The sequence below is a fragment of the Nannobrachium achirus genome, assembly GCF_963921795.1.
Source record: "Nannobrachium achirus genome assembly, chromosome: 17".
Lineage (NCBI taxonomy): Eukaryota > Metazoa > Chordata > Actinopteri > Myctophiformes > Myctophidae > Nannobrachium > Nannobrachium achirus.
In genome coordinates, this window is record NC_137824.1 from 45,828,418 (window position 1) to 45,853,401 (window position 24,984).

At 43.1% G+C, this 24,984-nt stretch overlaps 2 protein-coding genes across 4 annotated transcripts in view; both read left to right on the plus strand.

Annotated features, from left to right (window-relative positions):
- Positions 1–12,788, plus strand: part of LOC308302066 (ATP-binding cassette sub-family C member 5) — a 55,783-nt gene extending 42,995 nt beyond the window's left edge. Inside the window, exons 24-29 of the mRNA XM_080746248.1 lie at positions 1,995–2,187; positions 3,533–3,692; positions 4,788–4,866; positions 5,920–6,033; positions 8,286–8,450; positions 10,664–12,788. Of these exons, the coding sequence (XP_080602374.1) occupies positions 1,995–2,187; positions 3,533–3,692; positions 4,788–4,866; positions 5,920–6,033; positions 8,286–8,450; positions 10,664–10,765 (813 nt within the window). The 3' untranslated portion in view covers positions 10,766–12,788. The remainder of the gene's footprint in view (positions 1–1,994; positions 2,188–3,532; positions 3,693–4,787; positions 4,867–5,919; positions 6,034–8,285; positions 8,451–10,663) is intronic.
- A 3,686-nt stretch (positions 12,789–16,474) lies between these two features.
- The window catches only part of med12 (mediator complex subunit 12), a 47,447-nt gene continuing 38,937 nt past the window's right edge, over positions 16,475–24,984 (plus strand). For all 3 annotated transcript variants that reach the window (XM_080746314.1, XM_080746315.1, XM_080746316.1), the window contains exons 1-10: positions 16,475–16,598; positions 18,859–18,963; positions 19,079–19,270; positions 19,683–19,842; positions 21,586–21,764; positions 22,479–22,589; positions 22,891–23,163; positions 23,636–23,782; positions 23,899–23,998; positions 24,148–24,284. In XM_080746314.1, coding sequence (XP_080602440.1) covers positions 16,497–16,598; positions 18,859–18,963; positions 19,079–19,270; positions 19,683–19,842; positions 21,586–21,764; positions 22,479–22,589; positions 22,891–23,163; positions 23,636–23,782; positions 23,899–23,998; positions 24,148–24,284 — 1,506 coding nt within the window. In that variant the 5' untranslated portion in view covers positions 16,475–16,496. The remainder of the gene's footprint in view (positions 16,599–18,858; positions 18,964–19,078; positions 19,271–19,682; positions 19,843–21,585; positions 21,765–22,478; positions 22,590–22,890; positions 23,164–23,635; positions 23,783–23,898; positions 23,999–24,147; positions 24,285–24,984) is intronic.

The following is a 24,984-nucleotide window of genomic DNA, read 5'->3' on the forward strand; positions in this document are numbered from 1 at the left end:
TAATTGTAGTGGAGTAAAAGTACAATATTTGCCTCTGAAATGTAGTGGAGTGGAACTAAAAGTATTGAAAATTGGAAATACACCAGTAACGTAAAAATACCTCAAAATTGCACTTAAGTAAATGTACTTAATGTTACTTTACACCACCGGAAGCAACACGGCCAATGGCATCCCTGTGGATGAAACGCACGGTTGGCTACCATCAAGGATAGTATATCCTTCGTCTCTGTCGGGTGGAAACCTCATATGTCCAAAACTGTTACTTTTCAGAATTCAAATTCCAAAAATGGCAAAAGTAGGCGATCCACAAGCTCGAAATGAGTCGCTTCACGCCACGTTCCGAGCTTACGGATCTGCTACTTTTGATGCAACAATAGCCACGCATAATGCACACATAACATGGATTAGAGTAGGACTCAAGCTCAAGGCAGTCTCGGACAGCAGTGTGCGTGCGTGCGAGTGTGCTAAGCCCAGCAGGAAGCAGATGGAGGCGAGTGTGTGCACACTTCACGGCACATGACAGGGCATTTTTCGCCTAACAGCCATCAGACCGGAAAAGGCGATCAATTTGTTCTTGCCAGGAGATGCTCCTCCTGGAACGAGCGGATCTGTGAATTACTCTGTTAACCCTGCAGGCAGTTGGAAGGGATCTACGGGAGCAACTGTTTGTTCACAGCCTGTCCTGTCTCATTTATTAGATCAGTGGTTCTCAACCTGTGGGTCGGGACGCCCAGGGAGGTCCCCAAATTATTTTGGGGGGGTCCCCAGATGATTAGCTTAATGCAAAATATTGTTTTCTCACTCAACAGTAAAAAAAAACACCATAAAGTTTAAGTGTATAGAGGGTATATGCACATTTCTAAAGTGACAATTTAAGCACTTTTAAATCTAAAATGTCAAATAAACATTGACCAAATTGTTAAATATTAGAACCGTGTTATACATATGTAATGCCTCAACTCTTAGTGCTTATCAGGGTGGGGGGGTCCCCAGTTCAAATATGATTATTTTGGGGGTCGCGGCCTGAAAACCAATGTATTATTAGACAGTGGTTTTCCCAAACGCAATTATTTGAGATACATCACTCGAGTAGCCTAGTGTAGTCTTGCCAGTTGCTACGAGTTGGACTGAAAGATGCATAAGCATATAGATGCATATACCTGTTGAACATCTTTCATAATTCTTTTTCCAAAATAGTGGAAATAGCTGCTCTACGTGCTCACAAACAGTGATGTATTGTAGTGCTAACTGTGGAAGTGCTAACTGTGGAATAGGGATTGTTTCCCCAATCCCTATTAAAATGCTCGAGTAGCCTAGTGTAGTCTTGCCAGTTGCTACGAGTTGGACTAAAAGATGCATATAGCTTACCAAACGAATTTTCCAAAAGCAAAACTACGCCGCATCAAGGGGGTTATTAGGTAGGCCCCAAAAGTATGTCCTTTAGTGCAGGGGAATATTTTGGGTTAAAACTTTCCGGTTTGATAGTTCCGGCCAAAGTGTAGTCCGTCTAGGTCTAGGACTACAACATGACGTAAAGTGGTTTCCGCTCCCGACCGGATTAAACCCTGAAAAGTGAAGGGACCCAAGGGCTAAATATTGTGCAATTTCTGTTCAACCCATTAAAACTGGGAAATAATCTGTCATTTTAGACTTTAACTATGCAGCAACATACAGTAGGTTTTTCAGAAAACACAAAACATTTTCAGATGAGGGTCTGCAGCCAAATGCATATCATTTGGGGGTCTTTGACATGAACCACTGATTTAGAAGGCATTTGTAGAATCGGCCACAGGTCTTAATGGTAAAAAGCCTCAAAGGCAAAGACAAATGTCATTTTCAAGTCCCATCCCCAAAAAACACAATTAAACTGTCCATCGCAATAGTTTTTTTGTATGACAATTGATTCATTGTCAAGTGAAATTGCATGATTGTTTTGACAGCCCCCAAGTCAGGGCACAGACCTCTATCGCTCTCTCTTCTTCTCCTCCTCCCAGAGTTTGGAGAGGGAGGCTCCCAGACGGAGCCCAGAGACGTCCGCTCCTGCCCCCTGCTGGCCTCACCAGGGAAGGATCTCCTTCCGGGAGGTGGAGATGCGTTACCGTGACGACCTGCCTCTGGTGCTGAAGAAGCTGTCCTTCGACATCCAACCCGAGGAGATGGTTGGCATCGTGGGCCGCACCGGCTCAGGTACGAATGAACCACCATGACTTGACCACGCCTTCCCATTCTTTCACCTTTATGTTTCATCTTCAGACCCCAACTGGAGTTACTGGACAGAATAGCCATTCGCAAAACATAAACAGCAACCACACCCACGGGCGTCACACGGGGGGAAAAGTGTGACTGAGTTACTAGGGCCCAAGGTGGAGGGGCCTTAATTATTTTATACTTTTGCTTTGGAAAATAGAAGATCTACAAGTTCGCAGCCGCGCTGCAAGCTTGTAGATCTGCTATTTTTGAAAAGTCGTGCAAATTTGTGCAAATCTTTGAATATATGTAATTTTTAAGCGAACATTTGTAACTCAAATTTAACTCCCGGCATGTCACAGTAGGCAGGCTTTCGCCATAAAATAGCAGATCTACAAACATGCCAATGCAATATGTTGTGTGCTTGTAGATCAGCTATTTTTGGCAAAGAGAGTGAAAATAGTTGTATAGGGTTTAAGTGATTAAAGAGTGCTTTATTTCGCACTGTATTTGCGAACGGATACTAAGTACAGTAAAGAATAGTAAAATCCTTTGGTTTTGGTTCTTCAACATTGTAGCAGCGAAAAATAACAATACATAATTAACACGTTGCAGTCCGAAATAGAATGGGGGTTGGTAGATTAGCCGTGAAATTTCTATTATTGTATTGTGATCTGAGACATAATATTATGTTTATAAACATGACCCCGCAGCCCCTCCATCTTGAACAGCGCCGCTGTTTTTTCTTCTTTTTTTTTCCCCCAGGCCAGTAACTCACCATGATTTTCTCGATCTCCGTTGGGATAGAATGGGGGTTTTGGCCGATCGTCGATGTCCCCGTGCGTTTCGCGTGCGCGATCCTTTCACGTAAATGTCCCCGCAAATAGTCCATGTGTGACTGAAGAACAGACCTGAAAAGTTTCGCTAGCATAGCCCCAAGCATGGCTGCAGGAGGAGCTTGAGTGTGTAGACAGTAAACGGATGGGTGGAAGGTGCCTTGGAGAAGGAGAGGCGCTGACGTCACCTCTGCTTCATGCACGGTCTGCATGAGCCATCAGTGCACGAGTGGTGACTAGGGAAGGTTAGACGATCGCCGATTTTCGGATCAAAAGCTTTTATTCCGGTTTTAAAGACAAAGTCCGGGAATGTGCGACGTGGCTGAGAGTCCCTGGGGGGATGTGCGATATAGTACGGTTTTAACATTAAGGGGCTCCCCTTGGCTTAGAAGGTGTTAAGGATAGTAGTATCTTCTATTTTTCAATAGCTAAAGTATAAAATAATCCAGGCCTAAATCGTCATCTTCTTTGACTCTCTGGTCTTCATGTCTGCATAACGGTGTTGACAGGGAAGTCGTCTCTGGGCGTGGCTCTGTTCAGACTGGTGGAGCTGACGGGAGGCTCCATCGTGGTGGATGGACTCGACATCGCCCACATGGGGCTGGAGGACCTGCGCAGCAAGCTGGCCATCATTCCACAGGAGCCCGTCCTCTTCATTGGCACCGTCAGGTAAGTCCACCATGAGTAACCATGAGTTGAATACCTACCTAGGACTTGCGACGTAAAAAAGAGAGTAAAAAGGGTGTTTTAACTGTACTTGAACTGTACTACATTCTTTAATGTATTGACTATACTTATACTTATGTTCTCCACTTTTGTCTAATAAAATAATCAATCAATCCACCGATGACCACTGGGGTGACCACTGGGCGCTTAGTCTCACGTGGCCAGACTGTTGACTCCCGCGATTTGCAAATGCCCCCGTCATACAGTCTGGGGCAACGAAGGTCTTATGATGAGCATATTTAGCTTGCTGCTTAGCAGAAATGAGGCCAGGATCACACGATAACATCATCATGATGTACACTGCCGGCTTTGGTGTTGCTCCGAAGAAATGCACAAGGAGCCAATTGGAATTTAATTAACTAACCATAGCCTAAGCACTAATTAGCACTGGATAAAGAAGACCAGATTGTAAATGTTAAAGTAGTTTTCAGACTTTCTATAACGGACATTCAAGCTTAGGCCACTCCATAGTGAAAGTTAGAAGAACAACTTTGCTCCCCCATATATTGTGCTGCAGTAATCTGATCCCTGTTCAGTCAGTCAGTTGTGTATTAGCTTGTCTGGCACCTTGTTGATCGATTTCCGTATAGCCACTAGCCAGCAACAGAATGGTCATTCAAGCAGAGCATGCAGCCAATACAACAACGCAGTGCAACACAATGGGGACAGTGGGGCGCCATTCTGGGGAAATACTTACATAAATAGACCAGTCAGTTGCAATAGTGTCCCCCAATAGACCCTTCTGAACCCCCCTCCGGCGCCTACTGTATGCAGTAAGTAGTGGTATTAAGCCATGCCGAGTCATGAGGCCCATAGGGTAGGAGTCTATCTACTGTTTCTGTAGCGTGAGGCAGCTTTATGCACAAGTACCTTTGCTTATATGTGCATATTGATCCATGCTTCAGGTTATCTGGTTAGCTACTGTAGATAGGTGGGATATGCTGGTCAGCTAGATAGCTGGGATGGCTGCTGGTGAAATGTGTTTTCTTTTTTCTTTCTTTCTAAAGATGATTCATGGCTGAATTGTTTTCCCAACAGGACCAATTTAGATCCATGGTCTCAATATTCCGATGCCCAGATATGGGATGCACTGGAGAAGACCCACATTAAAGAGATGGTAGGTGGAGTAATTACATTATCACTCATGGTCAACAAGGTACATTTGGGGATGAGGTTGAGGAGTAAATAACCTTTTTATTGAACCTTTCCTACAAACATTTCTTTTATTGTATTTCTCTCTTCTTCTTCTTCTTCTACTCTCCCCCGGGGAGACGGTACAGTAGTTAAGGTTACAAAGATACAGGTAAAGAGTAAGGGGGGGGAGTACTATTGTGTACAGCAATACAATGCAAAAAGATAACGAAATAACCGAACAAGAAGCATCAACAATACAGAGCAACGGTAAACGGTGGTAAAAAAAAATATATAACTAACAAATAAAGTGTCCATAACAGAAGACAGACACTAGTATAGAGCCCTGAGGGACTCCAGTCAACCACATATACTAGGGCAGGGGTTTTCAAAGTGGGTGACGTGGCACCCTGGGGTGCCGTGATACCAGTCCAGGGGTGCCGCGAGATAATTTGATAATATTTGGAATTTATCAATATCAGTACATCAATATCACTTCACTAAGTTAGTAAAACAGACCTGATTTGCACTGTACTTGATGAATTCTTTTTCTATCTATGACAACTCTCTTCACCAAAAATAGCAGATCTACAAGCTCACAACGCGTCACGTTGTGACGCGTTGTGAGCTTGTAGATCTGCTATTTTTGGTGAACCTCCCCCCAGAATAGGCATGCTGGGGTTCAAGTGGTTAAACGTCAAGTATAACGTTATTTTCCGTCAGTTCTGGTGGAAACGGATATTTCTCCAATATGATGTAAGATTCTGAAAAAATTAACGGTGTAACTCAGGGGTGCCGTGGATGAAAAAGTTATTTACAGGGGCGCCCTAGCTGGGTCAAAAAAGTTTGAAAACCCCTGTACTAGGGTTTTGAAGTGTGGCTGATAATGTGTTTTTTATACGTGTGTGTGGGGTGGGGGGTCTCTTTTGGGGGGTCTTCTGGGCCAGAAAGGGTTTGCGAACCCCCGGTAGCAGTGGTAGGAATGAGCTCTGCTTGTCATAAATAATAAGCCCGTTCGTTCACCCCCTGTCTATCACAGATCAGCCAGCTGCCGCACTCCCTCCACTCAGAGGTGACGGAGAACGGAGAGAACTTTTCAGTGGGGGAGAGACAGTTGCTGTGCGTCGCCCGAGCTCTGCTCAGACACAGCAAGGTACTGTATACCCCATGCTGTTTATTGTATTTAACTTACCGTTAGAACTGGGAAAGCGTCTGTGTCATTTTAGATTTAAGCTATATTTATATATCGTTGCTGTCGGGTGGAGGAAACCATGTATGTCCAAAACTGTTCATTTGTATTTGTCATTTTGAAAATGATTTAAATTAGTGAAAATAGCCGATCTACAAGCACACAACGCCTCGCGGTGCGAGGCGTTGTGTGCTTGTAGATCGGCTATTTTCACTAGTTTTGTGTGACAGTCTTGTATGATGAAGCAGGGCTTTACTTTATGAAGAAAGCATACCAATTTGAAACTTGGAGATACAAGGTTTCTGCCTGACAGTGACGATATATATCATATACCGGTATGTGTGTGTGTGTGCGTGCGTGCGTGCGTGCGTGCGTGCGTGCGTGCGTGCGTTCGTGCGTGCGTGCGTGCTTGCGTGCGTGCGTTACGACTCCAAAGCCAAATACATATGATTTTGGGGATCCTTGACATGACATTTTTTGCGCACCACTGACATAGCAACATACGTTTTTTCAGAAAACTGTTAGGATTTAGAAGAACATTTGTAAATAATCTGCCTCAGGTCTTAATTGGTTTGATTCCACAAAACATCATTTTCGGATGTCTCACAATAACTGCTCCATCAATCAATTTGAGTTTAATTCTAGAACCCGGGAGAAGAAAGAAAAAATCACACCCGTGTGAACTGAGCGGTGGTTTTACCCCCCCCCCCCCCCCCCCCCTTCCCCCCTGTGTGTGTGTGTGTGTGTGTGTGTGCGTGTGTGTGTGTGTGCCTGGCCTGGCCTGAAAACAGCGCCCCTCCCTTAACATGTGTGGTCAGAAAAGGTACTACACCAGGCTTGAGGCTCCATACAGACAGACAGACCCACCCACCCACAAACAAACATACCTACACACACGGCCACGCTATGGAGACGGTGTGACCACCGCTCAAAAATATAGCCATAGCCACAAGTAATTAATGTGGCACTGCTGTTCTAAGAGTCTGCAGCCTCTGTACAGTACAGTATATGGCTTAACATTGCCACCCCATGGCTTACATCGTAACTTCACCTCAACAACTGGTTTGATAAGAGGCCAAATGTGGGTCGATAATATGCATTATGGGCAGCCTGGGGTTGTTTTCCAATATGTACACCGTAATAACATGATTGATCTTAAACAGGATGTAAGTGTGTGTGTGTGTGTGTGTGTGTGTGTGTGTGTGTGTGTGTGTGTGTGTGTGTGTGTGTGTGTGTGTGTGTGTGTGTGTGTGTGTGTGTGTGTGTTCAGAGATTTTGTTAAAACAAGTGTTAAATAGCTTTAGATTTGGACAGCAATCATTACTATGGCGTGTTTGTTCAGTAACAGGGATCTCCCCGTCTTCGGTAAACTGAAAATACATTTCCAGATACCGCTTTTATAAACAAGTGACATTGATGAAACACAAGAATTAGCACGCCAACATGGAACTGGAACACTATGAAATTGAAGCTGATAAATGATATTTGTGGTGTTCTCTGGACTGGATAGAATTGGTATCCCGGACTGAAAAATGTATTTTCTGTTTAGTTTACTAAAGAGCTGGAGACAACATGGGGAGACCCATGTGCTGAACAAACACTCTCTATAGCAATGATGACCATGATCTGTTTTTCTGATGACATTTTCTGCCTAGTACTGTGTTTCATTTGTCTGTCATTCAATGTTATATAAGTTAAAACAGAGGACCCCAATTGAAACAAGCCAAAGGCTTTCTTGTGGTGTTAATCCTTTTAGTTGACCTTAGTTGTACCAGTGAACTGTACTGTCATGTACCTTTTCCTATGCAAACCTCTAATAAAGTTCTCAATCAATCAATCACAATATAGAGCTTGAACCTTTTAACAAAAAATATTTTTACCTGTAAAAATATACTATATATCACTTGCACGCTTTAATACAGAAGTACTGTAGCAGGCATTATAAGCACACATTCCTTTTTTTTGGCCTTATTCAACAATAGCAGATATACAAGCTCACAGTGCGTCACTTCATGCCACACTGCGAGGTTGTACATCTGCAATTCTTTTACCCTGCGGCGGCTCATTTGGGACACAAACACTGTGGACCGTATTATCGTGAGATAGGATCTGCGGAGGGGGAAAAACCTCTACCTGGGATATGATAACATCAGATTATGGTAATGAAAACGCTGGTCCGGAATTCACCTTTTTAAAAACCCATCCTCGTTCCCCAGATCCTGCTGCTGGACGAGGCGACGGCTGCCATCGACAACGAGACGGACCGCCTGATCCAGGAGACCATCCGCAGCTCCTTTGGCGGCTGCACCACGCTCATCATCGCCCACCGCCTCAACACGGTGATGAGCTGCAGCAGGGTCATGGTGCTGGACAACGGCCAGGTGTGTGGGAAAGTACCGCCGTTTACCAAGTGGTGGGAAAATAAAGCACTCAACTGTTTTACTTCAGGGGTCTTCAACATTTTCAGGCCAAGGACCCCTTAGTTGAGAGAGAGAGAGATGAAGCAGGGACCCCCACAACCTTTTCATAGATTCCATATAGTTTAATAATTTGGCAGCCCAATTATCAGTGTATTTTGGATTCAAGTTAATGTGTATTTTCAGACATTTAACCACTTAAATCCTTTGTAAACTTGACCTTTCACTCTGTACTTGGTCTGCTCTTTTTTACCTCTACACCAAACGTATTTGCCGAAAATAGACGATCTACAAGCTTGGGTATTTTTGGCTAAAGTTCTCCTAGGAATAGGGATGAGAGGCTTCAAATTGGTAATTTAAAAGAATTATCCTATCACACAAAGATTTGGTGGATTTCACCACTTGATAAAATTGGTCCTCACTAATGTTCATGATAGAATACATTTGTTTCCACTAGGTCTACAAGATATACAGTACAGATCTACAATCTCACAATGAGCATTTTGAGCATGTAGATCAGCTATTTTCAAATGGCCAAAAATGTTTATAGGGCTGGAGTGGTTAATGTATGTTATGTAATAATAATGAAAATCTACAAAGTATAGTAATAAAAAAAAAGATAGTAATGGAGTAAAAGTACAATAATTGCCTCTGAGATGTAATAGAGTAGAAGTAAAAGTGCAGAAAATTGGAAATACTCCAGTAAATAAAAAGAAATACCTCAAAAGTAAATGTACTTAATTACTTTTCACCACTGCCGTTACCTAATGCAAGATGTTACTCCTCCGTGGTATAAACTAATTCCCAAGTCCGCCTCTGCTTTATCCATCCATTGCTTAAGTGATGGATCGGATAAGACGGCACGTATTCAACTTTCATGGTCACTTGTTGGCACTGGGGAGCAGAGCATTTGCAGTCAGAGGGAGTGAGGCTGAGGGCGAGTGCAGAACGTGAAGTGCATGCCAGTGACCATGGTTAACATAAACTTGTCCGAGTTTCCTCTGCCAAACACTTCAACATAGCCAGAGCCACACCATGGTCCATGTATTCCAGGCATCGAACCACTGCTGTTTACCAGGTCTTAACCACTTAACCAGCTAAACTCTCTGTACTTAGTCGATTATTTTTCCCTCTACACCAAATCTCAGATCGCTGATCTACATATACACATACAGGTACTTAACCCTTTTTGTGCCTATCCCGAACAAGTTCGGCTTTTTTTTAATACAATATAATATTTTTTATGCTATTTTACTTACCCTGAGCTGCTTGTAGAGATGTGGGTGGTCCTGGCTCGTCCTACGCTTCCCAACGACCGAGTCTAGATGGTCCAACGATTTATTCCATTGAAATGGTTTAGAATAAAGTTTAGAGCCCCCCCAAAAAAACTCAATCTATACTGTCGGTGGCGCGACGTATTCCGGGGTGCCGATCCCGATCTAGTCCGGGATTTTTAATAAAATGAATTAATTAATCGGAGGCCTCAACGAAACCCCGGTCTAAATTTCCATCCATGCCCCGGGCCGCGATTCTGTTTACATCGGCCCATAATCGGGTAACGCTGCCGCACCGCGCCGCCGACTCCAATACAAACTCACATCTTTAGAGACCTTTTTCTCTGAACTGTGTTCCCAGGGCAGCGACAAAGTTTTTTTTGCGGCTAAATAGCTTCAGATCGGGCTTCTAAAAATAAAGAAGCTGATAGCTAACTGTTAGCTCACTTCCTCCGGTCTTCGTTCATAATAGTGTTTGCAGTGAAAGCCCAAGCCACTTCTGCCTGTGTACCCCTAAGTTAGAGCGAAAGCCTATGGAGAAATGTCTGGCACTCTAGCGGCCTCTTGTGGCCCCTGGCAGTAAATCAGGCAACAAAAGGCGATTGAGCGTTTGCAGTGGTATTCTCTACTCTCTGGAATGGCTCACCACTGTCCTAAAAGATGCAGAGTCAGTCGATGCCATTAAAAAGCTGCTAAAAACCTGTTAGTTTCTAAAACACTTTGGTCAATAATATTGTTTATTTCTATCTACTGTTTGTTTATTTGTATTGTTTTTGCTGCTCTGTCATTTTATTGTTGCTCATGGATGCCATGTAGTTAAACTTTCAGGCAAATATTTGTTACAATTCAGATTATTTCTGCTGACAATACTATATTTGTTTGATTCTCTTTGCATCACCACAGATTTTGGAGTTTGACAGTCCTGCTGCGCTACTGGCGGATGAGAATTCCAGATTCAGGGCCATGATAGAGGCGTCAGACACCACACTGGAACCCAACCAGTGATGAAACCGTGACAATGGGAGACAAATGGCCGGCTACTGAGTTGCACAAAAGTATTAGTCCACCCGATTGAGTGAAAGTGTCCTCGGGAAAAGAAAAAACAATTATATATGTGTATATACGAGTATATACAGTATATATAGTATATGGCTTCTGAGATTAACATTTTTTATTGATCTTAAAACCAAAGACTTTATGGTGAACACGTTTTCAAGAGTGAACTATTCTAAGAGGTACGTGTTAGTTGTCTTGTCTTTGCAGCGGCATCACCATTTCACACAAGTTCTTCTTGAAGGCCAAAGGATTACCTTCAAGCAAGACAGAACAGTGACTCTGACAATGGCACTTAATATTCTATGGATAAGACATGGAAGTATGTTTGTTTGCGGTGCTTCAAGGACTCCCACAGTAGCTATCTCCAGGATGTACTGTATGCTAATCGACTAGAATCTATTTTGTAGGTGTTTTAATGCTGGCACAGAGTATGTATGTATGTTCAGTCAATGTACAGAAAAGAAGAACTTCATGGTGGGGAGGGAGGATGAACCTCCACCACCCAAATATGACTTAAGGGCAAAATGGCCACCGTGAGATTATGATTAATGGCAGTTACACTCTATGGAGCATAGAGTGGCATCTAGAATGTTGCAATGCTAACTTGAATGACTTGAGTATTTATCAGTCGAGAGACACAATACCTCCAAAACACCAGGTCAAGGTACCCATTCCACTGAGAGACCCTGTCTGAATACACTGTCCGTGTTTGTCAAGTTTATTTGTATGTTTTCCTCTTCAGTACGCCTAATTGTTTGTTAGATTAATGACTGTGTATTAATTTCAGCAGATCCTTGCAGACAGAGTGTGTCCAAGCAGCCCTCCGCAGTTGCAAGTTGTTTTGTTATTACGTAATGGAATGCGTGTTTTTCATTTGAAATGTATGTCAAGAGTATTTCAAAATGGCACCTCCCAACCCAAATGCTGAAGTTTGAAATCTGCACATTTTTTTTTACTATGGCAATGTCTGAAGTGTTCAAGTTTTAGATGTTGCAAAAAACGTTATATCGTGCAGTGCTGTGACACGATAACAGGTGAAATGGTGGAACAGAAACAGATGCTGTATATGGGGGCAGTCAGTGGTGTGTTCTAGGTTTTGTTTGGAGGGTATATGATAATTATTCCCTCCCACACGCACAGCATGCACATGCGCGCGTATATATATGCACACGTGTGGTCACTGAACAGGGACATGCTGGGCCCCTGATTCAGCCCGGGAAAAAGAGTTGGAGAGGCCCTCATTGCGCGCTGTAGAGAGAGAGAGATCTCTCTATAGCGCTGCTGCTACTCAAAGATTTGCCATTTCAGATCATGACAAGTGACAAGCCAGTGGGCCAATTACTGTACATGAGTTATATTTCGCCGTTGTCGGGTGGAAACCTTGTATGTCCAAAACCGTTTGTTTTGTATTTATCATTTTAAAAATGATTTAAACTAGTGAAAACAGCCGTCACTGAATGAAATGACCGTTCTATTGTTAAGTAGTTAATGTGTGAATTACTTCAAAACTCCAATGGCCAGTGGTCATTATCACCAAGACATAAGCCTTCACCTCAGATGCCACATTATCACATGAAAAAGGCTATTTGAACTGAAGTCTATATTCTTGCTGCCCGGAGCCCCTCATCCTGCTCATCAGATACGCTTATACGCTATACGATTTTTTATTTTATTTTTCTTGGACGGCAAACTATGTATATAGCGTAACACGGTAGAACACACCACTGGGGGCAGTGAAGGAAATGGTACAGACAAGCACCAAAGTTGAAATCAGCCTGGCCTGCCACGCTCTTCATATTATTGTTTAATAGAATTTAGGATTGTGAACACACAGTAATATCCTCAGTGATATTTTAGCCATGTGTAACTCTGACTTTTGTGTGCTTTCAGAGTTATATTAATACTGAGGATTTTTACCCGCCTTAGCCTATAATCCAACACTGATCAATCGAAAGAAAATATGTGCAATATATTTCTATTGCATCGATAGTCAAGATAGCTTTTGTACAAGACTTGAGATTGTAATTTTTGAATATATTTTTATTTGTACATGTTTAATTTCTGTTTCAAGAATTATTTTTCAATAAAGTATTTTTTATACAAGTCGATTCTCTATTGTTTGTGATCTTGTATATCATTTTTACAGTATAAAAGGGAATAGAACTATAGACCGATTTTGGATAATAGCCCCCACCAACCCCAGTAATAATGGTGGTACACACTAGTATATCGTCGTTGTCGGGTGGAAACCTCGTATCTCCAAATTTGTATGTTCTTTCGCAAAGTAAAGCGCTGCTTCATACAAGGCCGTCGCACAAAAGTAGTGAAAACAGCAGATCAGCAGATCATGTCAGATAACATATCTATTGAAGGGTAAAAACATGCGGGCTGACCTTATAGTACACTGATGTAAGCAAGAGAGATGCAGCTAATAAAAATGAATGGTGTGCTAGACTTATGCCAATGTGCAGGCACTGAATACTGTTGACTACTGTCAATATTTATATCCTTCTATTTACAGCAAAACACTACAATATCAGCCTTGGGTTTTATTTCCCTGTAAGGGAATTAAACAAAATGGGCTGGTGTCTCCCTTGAGAAACATAGATTTAGATGCTAAATCTATGTTTCTTAACCTTTTTTCGGGCCAGTGCCCACTATCCAATATCCAGGTCCCTTACCGAGTCAGTGTCATGGCCTGTCACAGTGCTATGAGAGGGGCCTGATGTGACTGGGCCTGACACACCTGTGACAGGGCCTGACATCCAGCAAGGGCGAGCTCCGAAAGCGTCCCCGTCTTGAGGACGCGTCCTCACGGGAGGACGGAGCGTTGGCAGGTTAGCATTCACCAGTGTCGGCAGGTTAGCATTTCACCAGCGTTGGGTTTTACTCAGGTTAGGATTAAGGTTATAGTTTAGGTCAGGGTTCCCCAATTCGTTTTCCCCAAGGGCCGAATTATGTCTGGGGTACCAAACCGAGGGCCACATCATTGCAGAGGGCGACGGTGGTGTTCCCACTACTCCAGCGATCGTCGTTGTCAAGTGAAAATTGTATGTCCAAAACCGTTTGTTTTGCATTTATCATTTTAAAAATTATTTAAACTAGTGAAAACAGCCGAAAGAACTTTGCGAAAGAACATACAAATTTGGAGATACGAGGTTTCCACCCGACAACGACGATATACTAGTGTGTACCGCCATTATTACTGGGGTTGGTGGGGGCCAGACAGTAGCCCCCCGCAGGCCGCAAATGGCCCACGGGCTGCCTATTGGGGAAACCTGGTTTAGGTGGTACCTGCTGACACTCTGTCCTCCCGTGAGGGCAGGACCTAACATCACTGCCCTCTCTGTGACAGGACCTGACAACCCAGCCCTGTGACAGAGATGGCAGGCCCTGTCACAGCCGTGTGACATGATGCTGACATCATCAGCATCATGTCAGTATCCATTCAATTCAATTCAAATTAACTTTATTGGCATGAGAAAAATGTGCGTTTACATTGTCAAAGCAAGTGTCATAATTGCGACCGTAGGTCGCAGTTTACCTTGAGAAATGTCGCAGCTTGTCCGTGACTCCGCGTGTAGACGTACGTGTGTGTACACATTTTTACAGTCTATGGGTTGGTTCCCTTGACACATCACTGTGACATCACAGGTGATACCACAGGTGACATCATCTAGTCCATATATAGGTATTCCCCAGAATCCCTTTTATGCCCATTTATGAAGATCCCTGATGTCATCGATATATATATCACTGGCCAGATGGCCAAGACATGGCCCATATCTGTGTGGCTGGTTCAGATAGGGATCTCCATGTATGGGCATAAACGATATTATATGTTGTGATGTCATGGGAACCACTCTAACAAAATCCTTTTTATGCCCATAAATGGATGTCATTAATATTAAGCCCATATCTAACAGGACTTCATATGGGAATGCCCATATATGGAAGAAGACTGCCCAAATCTGTGTGGCTGGTTCAGACAGGGATCTCCATGTATGGGCATAAAAGGGATGGTACATACCATATATGGGTAACTGGTCCGATATACGTCACTGGCCATGGCCAAGAACTGGTGTGCATGTCGCCCTGAGGCATCTTACTAGTAATAAAATGGGGCACATATACAGTCGTAGTTTAGTATATGAACCATCACAGCTTGACCGTATCTCTGTCTGTCTGTAGCGCCTGACGCTGTGTATTCCCATGACACATCACTGTGACATCACAGGTGACATCATAGTGATGTCAGATACTCAGAGCAGGGATCTCCATGTATGGGCATAAAAGGCTGACACATCACTGTGACATCACAGGTGACATCGCAGTGATGACAGATAGGCCTTGAGCAGGGATCTCCATATATGGGCATAAAAGGGATCTCCATATATGGGCATAAAAGGGATTGTGTGTATATGATGTCAGACGACAGATTCCATATATGGCCAAGACAGATGGCGTGACCTCGCCCTTAGGCGTCTTACTGGTATTACATATTATTAACAGTATTTTCATTTATTTGTGTTTGTGTTTTCATGTATTTGTATTTGTGTTAAAAGCTTTGATTATTTAAAATGATAGCACCAACAACAAAATAACAGCTCTTTCTTTTTGGCAAGAAACACTCATTCGTATCATATTCCGTACCACAGTCAGGGGCAGTGCCGTGGTCATCATCAATTCGGCATGCTGGCTTGTGGTGGACATTGACTTACAAAATAAGAAGACTAACACATAAAGAGATAACCCTGAACGACCACTACAGGTCTGAGAGGGTGCAAATGGAACCAAATGGACCCATAAGAGAACCAGTAGGCCTAGTTGGACTCCTATAGGCTGCCATATAGTGTCATATTAGCAAATGTGAAATGTCATATATATTCTGAAGAAAACCTGGAGACTTGATGCAGTAATTGGGTCTCATCATGATGAAAATAAGAAAATGTGGTCTACAATGGTGTGTAAAAAATAAAAAATAAATCTAGAATTTGGCACAGACATGGACAAGTATTGCCACGGTCACATTTGTCCATGCACCCCTGCTCATATTCTCGTATTCCGTATGGTGGGGGGATCAGTGAGGCAGTGTAAACCACTGGTTCCCAAACCTTTTAGCCTGTGGCTGTGACTCAAAAGAGAAATGAGATGTTTGCCTGGGACCCAAACTAGTGAAAACAGCAGATCTACAAGCTCATAAGACGTCACTTCGCGCCGCATTAGTGAGCTTGTATATCGGCTATTTTCATCACTTCTTAGACATTAATTTTGTTTTCTAATTTATAGAATATATTAGACTTTTCTTTTATATATTAATGAAATTACCTAGAAAAATCATAGATTTTTTTTTAATTCATGAAAAAAAAATGTTTTCTTTTTTAATTGAAAATGTTTTGAAATAATAATAATTAAAAACAAACCGTAGGAAGGAAAAAAAAATACAAATAATTAAGGGACCCATATAAAAATGTCAGCGACCCACAAACGGGTCCCCGACCTAGGCTAGTGCTTAGCTTGGGAACCAAGTGGTGTGTGTATTGTAAACTGTGTGTGTAGACTCTTATTTTGAAGCGGAGGGGATGCAAAGCACGGTGGGTGTCCGGTAGTGTGATGTGTATTGTAGCAGCTACAGCTCCGCTACCTAACACAGTACTACTGCTAGCTGGGATGCCGCTGGATGATGGCTGCCTTCGGGATCCTGAGCTACGAGCACCGGCCTCTGAAGCGGCCCCGTCTGGGTCCCCCGGACGTCTACCCCCAGGACCCCAAGCAGAAAGAGGTCAGGGAGCTAATATTCTGACTATTTTAGCGAGAAACAACAACACGGCGAGGCTGTGTGTGTTTGTGTGTGAATGTGTGACTCCGCCGGGACTACGTAGCGTAGAGAGGCCGTGCAACCAACACACAGGAGCTAGCGTTGCTAATGCTAGCCTGCGTTACAGCGGCGTCGGTTCGGAAAAAGCTAAGGTATGGCAACATGACTGGTGTCTTGCAGGTGCGCGTGCAAAACACCAGTCATTGTTGCCATACCTTAGCAACAGGCACGATTACAGTACATTTTATTGTTTTCCCCCTGTAGCCAAGGTATGGCAGCTGCCATAGCTTTGCCATACCCAATTGACGCCTCTGCTGCATTACAACAACAATGAGCACAAGCCTCTCTCTCTCTCTCTCTGGTCTGGTGGTTGTCAGTCTGGTGGTCCAGTGTTTCTCTTCAAAACATTTCAAATTTCAAGGGCTCCCTTTAACTCTGACAGGGTACAAAATGGAACCAAATGAACCCTAACGGGTTCATTTGGTTCCATTTGTACACTGTCAGAGTTACAGACTTGCGTGGGTCAATTTAAACCCCCCTAAAGGAACCCACACCACACACAAGAGAGTCCATGGAATCCACTTTGAGAACCTTTGGTCTGTGTGTAGCTTTAGCATCGCAACATCACTCCCACTTGATTGATTGGATACTTTGTTCAAACAGTTTGCCAAATAATAATCAACAGAGTACACTACAGTTCTATACTAAAGGATGCTAAAAAGGATGAGAAGAAAGCACCGTCCATTGGCTTGTTTCCATTTGGGTCCTGTGTGTTCAATTCACCGAAAAACGATTCAACTATTCACCAAAACAACCACTTGGCTTGTTAATCTATCTATCAGGTCAGATCCCTTTACTGTGGGGAAAAACACGCCGCTGTAATGGGTTTATGTTTTTGCTGTGTCGTGTTGTTTAGCGGTGCGTGACTAACAGAGGAGTTTGATCCGTGCAAAGGAGGAATTAAGTGAACTATATCTCTGCCACAGGTTTAAAGGGATCTTCGTGCTCTTGTTAACTAGCTTATTATGGATTCATCGGGAATGGACAGGCATGTCCATCAGTGTCCCTCTTTAGTCCAGTGGTTCTCAAAACGTTGACATTTTGAAAGTCTGCCCTTAACTTTGACAGTGTACAAAAATTGAACCAAATGGACCCATTAGGGTTCATTTGGTTCCATTTGTACACTGTCAAAGTTACAGACTAGGGGTCAATTTAGACCATCGTGAAGGAAGCTAGAGAGTCCATGAAAATCCACTTTGAGAACCACTGCTCTAGTCTAGTCAGTACACCAACAAAACACAACACTACCCAACTTATCAACCTTTGATACTGAGAGTTGGCGATGTGTTGCTTAGCAATTAGCATAATATGTAAATGTGGTTGCTACCACACAACATAGTCATTTGGACCGATATCAGTCATGAATGGTAGTCACTGGAAAGATCGCCTGTACTGTACACACAAATGGTGCTATTATATCACCGTTTTGGTTTGACAATATTGTACCCAAACTAACCTGAAGAACCAGTAGAGAAGCTCTAAAGAACCATGCAGGGGCTTGTGTGTATTGTTAGATCAATATAGTTGTCTATGCAATACATACAGGCACGACTTGTAGTACACAGAGCATTCAGTCATTTAAGGATACAAAACAAAACAAAAAACATCAACAAATGACTTGGATTTGTCAAAGAATTCAGACTCACTTTGTTTATAAAATGTTTTGTTTGTGTTGGTGCTGGTTGTCGTTTGGCTTAATACTGGCCTCATGTGCATCCGTTCTGTTTCAAATATTTTTATTGTTAAACACAGCATAAGGCATACGTTTCCTTATTTTCTTAAACAGACACACACACACACACACACACACACACACACACACACACACACACACACACACACACACACACACACACACACACACACACATGCACACACACACACACACACACACCAAAAAGGATAATAATAATAATTGCAGTTTAGTATGTGAATTTGTGAAATGGCACATGCTGATTCCGTCCGCCTCACAGCATATGCACACAGTACATGGATCTCCATATGGCTACCAGGGGTCTCCATATATGGGTAACTAACTGGTCCGATATACATCACTGGCCAGATGGCCAAGACGCGTTTGGGGTGTATGGGGTGACGTCTCATAACTGTTTACAACCAATTCATGTGCATCCGTTCTATAACCCAGTCACTCTTGTCATTCCAGGATGAATTGACCGCTTTGAACGTGAAGCAAGGATTCAACAATCAACCGGCCGTATCTGGAGATGAACATGGCAGTGCAAAAAATGTCAACTTCAACCCTTCAAAGGTAAGCAGTGAAGTCAGACATCCACATGTTCTGTTGCGTCTTTCGTGTGGCCTCCTCCTCTGGCTTTGTTTTGCCCCTAAACACGTCACATTGTTTACTCACATTGTTCCCACAGATCAGTTCGAATTTCAGCAGCATCATTGCGGAAAAGCTGCGCTACAACACATTCCCAGACACGGGGAAACGCAAGCCACAGGTCAACCAGAAGGATAACTTCTGGCTCGTCACCGCAAGGTCACAGAGTTCCATCAACAACTGGTTCACAGACCTGGCTGGGACTAAACCCCTGACACAGTTGGCAAAAAAGGTATGTTTTCCAGTTCCACCCCCCCCCCCCCCCCTGCAGCCCCTATTTACCAGTGTGGCTTCTGTACACATGCACTATCTTATAGATTAGAAGACGGGAAACAAGATCACGGGGGTATTTTGTATACAATGCTGCTTTTGAATGATGCTTCCTTTCTATTGTTTTATGCTTTCCAGGAAAAATAAATAATTAACTGATGTTATGTAGTGTGTGTGTGTGTGTGTGTGTGTGTGTGTGTGTGTGTGTGTGTGTGTGTGTGTGTGTGTGTGTGTGTGTGTGTGTGTGTGTGTGTGTGTGTGTGTGTGTGTGTGTATCGAATTATATATATTTGTATTATCGAATTATATATATTTGTATTATTATTAGTGTTATTCATTGATTAGTGTTACTCATTGAAATTATCTCCATCAAGGTGCCGATTTTCAGTAAAAAAGAGGAAGTGTTTGGCTACTTGGCCAAGTACATTGTTCCCGTCATGCGCTCTGCGTGGATGATCAAGATGACCTGTGCCTATCATGCTGCCATTACGGAAACAAAAGTCAAGAAAAGACACGTGATAGATCCCTGTATAGGTAAGCAAACCACAGTTAGTGCTACTCATGGTTTGAAGCTCACAACGAACTACACGCTCACAACACGTCATGCTGTGACGTGTTGTGTGCTTGTAGATCGTCTATTTTCGGTTATTAGTTTAAGATTAAAGCATGTTAAAAGTGGTCAAACTAGCAACATAATAAAGCGTTTGAATATGTTAAAGTAGCAGAATAGAATACATGGTCAGACACATCTTCCATAAAACCCTAATGGTCACAGGTATTTCATGAAAGCAAAGGTTAAAGCCTCAATCTGTGATTTCTTCAACTGTTTGGCTATAGTTAGAACAACAAGAACACAGGTTTAGAACGATCCCACCTAAACATAACTCTAATAAACAAAACAAAACCTTTCAGTCATGAGATTTTGTTTAGCTTTAATCCATGGGTACTGCTGGATAACACGGATCAGTGTGTGGGTGAAGTCTGTCATGTACTGCCTGCTACCTTGGTTAATATTGAGCCATTGTAAAACACTTTTAGTGTTCACTGCAATGGGGGAGAGATAAGATTGTGTTAACTTAACTACAACGTGTGCACTGTGCAGCCATGCGCTGAGGTCCTCTATGCCAGTGGTTCTCAACCTTTTCATATTGGTAGTGGGGAACCCCCACCCTGACAAGCAGTCGGAATTGTTGGAGTTGAGGCATTAGTTAGACTAATTATTGTGAAAATAGCCCATTAGGCTCCAGCTATTTTCACAATTGTTGCCTCTGTCTTGTATTATTTGACCAGTTTTTATATAATATAGTTTGTTGATTACTTTTGATGCAGTAATGGTCTTTTTTCATTTCATTTATTTTCTTGTTTCTTTTTTAAAGGCCCACTTCACCTCTGGGACAACCAGATCTTACTTTATTGTTGTTTGGGACACGATCAACACAATCCTGAGTATGATGCATCAATGCAAATGATGCAAAATGCATCACTAGTCATGCTGAAATACTAAAATGTCTCAAAACACAGATTGAACACAAAAAATAACTCAGGATTGTGTTGATCGTGTGCCAAACAACAATAAAATAAGATCTGGTTGTCCCAGAGGTTAAGTGGGCCTTTAAAGCTATACTGTGTAAGTTGCTAAACTAGTGGTCAGTAGCGGTATTGCTTTTTTCGGCCGTTTTTCGCCCAGAGTCGTCGCAGACCACCGCCGCGGACCACCGGAGCGGCGCCGCAAACCACCGCGACCGATACGAATCCGTGGAGGGGTAGAACGCATGGTAGAACGTAATTTTCTGGCCAGGATTTGGGGATTAAGAGGTTAAGAATCCTTCACCATGGTAAACACTGTAGCTGAGCGAGGCTACTTCCTGAAGACACGGCAGATAAGCTGTGATTGGCCGGTAGTGTATCATGTGTGTATGATCCGCAATGTGATTGGCCAACTTATACACAACGTATACAGATGATGCAGATGACGCTATTTTTCCGCGAAAACCGGACCCCGGCCAGGATCATAGAAAACATATAAAGAGAAGGCTTTAGAAGCTAAAAATAACAGAGTGGGTGTTCTAAAACTTTAGCGATTTAACAGTTAGGACAATTTTAAGATTTGTTTTATAAAAAAAGTTACATGGTATAACTTTAAGGTATTACATTGTCACTTACTACTATCTTCTGGGGACCCCCGCAAAATCTTGTGGAGGTCCCGCTTACCCACAGGTTGTGAAATAATAGTGTGTGTGTGTGTGTGTGCGTGCGCGTGTGCGCGTGTTCCAACAGAATGGACCCAGATCATTACTAAGTACCTGTGGGAGCAGCTCCAGAAAGTGGCTGACTTCTACAGGCTGTCCCCCCCCAGCCAGGGCTGCGGCTCCCCGCTGCCGGCCCCCCCTGCCGAGGTGGAGACGGCCATGAAGCAGTGGGAGTACAACGAGAAGCTGGCCATGTTTATGTTTCAGGTCTGTTCCCGTGTTGAGTCTATTATCCGTTTACTGGGTGTTGCTTTATTATCCCTAGAACTCTTCCCACGCCTACAGGTTTCAGAGCTACTGTGTGGATCAAGAGACCAGCTAATCTCGTTTACATTTGTCACAGGGAACAACAGGTGGTGGTCCAGTAGTAAACGCTGTAAGAGAAAGATGCAGCTCAGCCAACTGGCAAACTGTATTTTAACTCGTATGCTGCCAAAAACGAGGAACCCGAGAATTTCGCGATGTACCACCCTGCCACACCCGAGGAAGCCGAGAATTTTTGAAAAAAAAAAAAAAAAAATCAAAAAAATTTTTTCAAAAAAAATGTTTGACCCCAAAACATTTAGTAGGCATGATAGCGATGTTTAACCCCCATAGCAACCCCATCTTTCAAACATGGCAGCCATCTTTGGTTACATTTTAGGAAAACATAATGGCTGCTATCTCATGAATGCCTGAACGGATTTCCATTCGGATTTTTTTGTTTGAAAGCTGTGAGCAATGTGGACACACGTGGTGCATTATCTAGGCATGGGTGTGCATGATCCGTGCACTATGAATTACATGGAAGTCTATGGAGACAGTTTGGCATATGAGAGTACGAAGGTATTGTTAAATGGCAGCAGATGAGTTAACGGTTCTTTCCCCAAAGCCTAACATAATATTAACTTGTGATTTATTTTCCGTTGTGTCTGTTGTTAGGATGGTATGCTAGACAGACATGAGTTCCTGACATGGGTCCTGGAGTGTTTTGAGAAGGTCCGACCCGGCGAAGATGAACTTCTCAGGCTGCTACTGCCGCTCCTGTTACAGGTATACGTTGTGAGCTTGTAGATCTGCAATTTCCGGCGACAGATTATTATAGGTTGAGCATAACTTACATTGTTAACCACAGCAACCCATGGAGATATGTTGACAATGCCTGAATATACAAATCCGATCAGATTGTATTTGAGAAACAAGTTGGATTCTGCTATGAGCTTTGAGAAATTGTTAAAGTTTCAAATATTTTTTAGATGAGGAGTCCGCTACAAAACACACATAATTCTGAGGGTCCTTGAAATGAAAACGTGTGCGAACCACTGTGCCTTGTGAATGTCCCCCATTTCCACAGTACTCGGGAGAGTTTGTTCAGTCGGCCTACCTGTCCAGGAGGCTGGCGTACTTCTGCACACGCCGTCTCAACCTGCTGCTGAGCGACGGGAGCATGGGCCCTGGCACGGGAGGACACCCAGCCCACGGCATCTTGGCACAGCCGGGGAATGCCCTCCCGCCCACGCCGACCTCCCAGCCAGCGGGAGGTATCCAGCCCCAGACTCCGTTCACCGACTTCTACATCTGCCCCCAGCACAGGCCTCTGGTGTTTGGACTCAGCTGCATGTTACAGGTAATGAATGACTCCTGCTGGAGGCATCCTTGCTGTTTAATGTGTCAAGAAGACTCACTGATGCAGTGGCCTGGAAACCAGATGAATCTGCCATTGCGAAAAAGAAAAAAAAAAAGAAAATGCCCCTGGCTGATTTGGTCTGGCACCACTCGGATGTGATTGGATTTCACTCCCTCTGAAGTAAGGGATCAATCAGGGAGGCATTAGAGCAATTTTTTTTATCTGCCCCTTGGAAATGTAGGTTCCATACAGAGGTTCCAGGCTAATATCTAGCAGGGATATTAGTCTGACCATGCCAGGATAACAATGCTGGTCTGTTCCAGTATTATAAATTAAAATAATAACGATAATGAAAGAAAACAAAAACACTTATCGGCCTGCTCTGTTTAACAGCGGGATTCCAAAAATGCACAAACGGAAGTCATATTTTTAGCAACTAATTCTTTGAATTCTGTTGTTTTTGCTCCTGCAGAGCATAGTACTGTGCTGTCCCAGTGCTCTGGTGTGGCACTACTCTCTCACGGACAGCAGGATCAAGACAGGCTCGCCTCTGGACCTCCTACCCATCGCCCCCTCCAACCTGCCTATGCCAGGGGGCAACACCACCTTCACACAGCAGGTACTGCCCTCACCCTTGATGTCGCTGCCTTCAGAATTGTATTATGAATTGGTTGCTGAACCATTTTTTTCTTTTTAGTTTGTCTTGCAATAAGAAATGCCATTTACCCGTCGTAGGTCCGTGCCAAGGTGCGGGAAATTGAAGAGCAGATAAAGGAGCGGGGACAGGCGGTGGAGTTCAGGTGGTCCTTTGATAAGTGCCAGGAGACCTCAGCGGGTAAGAAAACAATTCCCTCCACAGCCACCCTCGAGATGCCAGGAAATGATTGCAGCCCTTTCAGATGAAATGTGTGTATTGTTGAATTGCACTTAATAACTGCTGTGTGTGTGTTTTTTTTTCTCCCTTTCCCCCTGACCTGTCCTCAGGTTTCACTATTGGGAGGGTTCTCCACACCCTGGAGGTTCTAGACAACCACAGCTTTGAGAAGTCTGACTTCAGCAACTCACTGGACTCTCTCTACAACCGGATATTTGGCTCTGGCCAGAGTAAAGATGGCCACGAGGTAAGGGACAATAAAAGCACTCTCTGTGTCATGTCATTTGCCTAAAAAAATTGACATTTCAACTGGCTAGGATAAAGACATGTGTACACAAAAGACTACCAAAGGCAAATATGCACAAAAAGTGTTAAATATACACTTTGCATTTGCTCTAACAGGGGTTTGAAGTTGTGCACGTTAGCCTGTCACTTCAAAATGTTTCACTTAACTATTTTTGGTGTCTTAGGAAGAACATTACCTAGCAAGCATTCATTTTATAATCTGTAATTGTTAGCTACAAGAAAATTGATGAGAGATAAAAAATACAATGCATGCTATTTTGGCTTTTTGGTAGCCCCACACTTTCCATTAATAAACCATTTGAAATTGAACATTAGCAGCAGAAACACGTAGAACTAATTAAACAAATTGTAAATGTAGGCAAACAATTGCGCTTTTATTAAGATAAAGAATAGAAGAGCACACAGCTCCCAAAGGAATCCTTTAAATGATGTTGGGTACAAGGTTGTTACGATTAAGTAACAAAAGAAAGCGACCACCAGCACACATTCATCCCTCATCTTTTGACATGTTTCAGCTATAAGCCATCATGCTGATGAATGCTTATAACTGAAACGTGTTCGTATTTTTGAGCGGTGGTCACACCATCTCCTAAGACTGACGGTGTCCGTTTCTATGTTCCCGAATCCGTAGCATGAGCTGC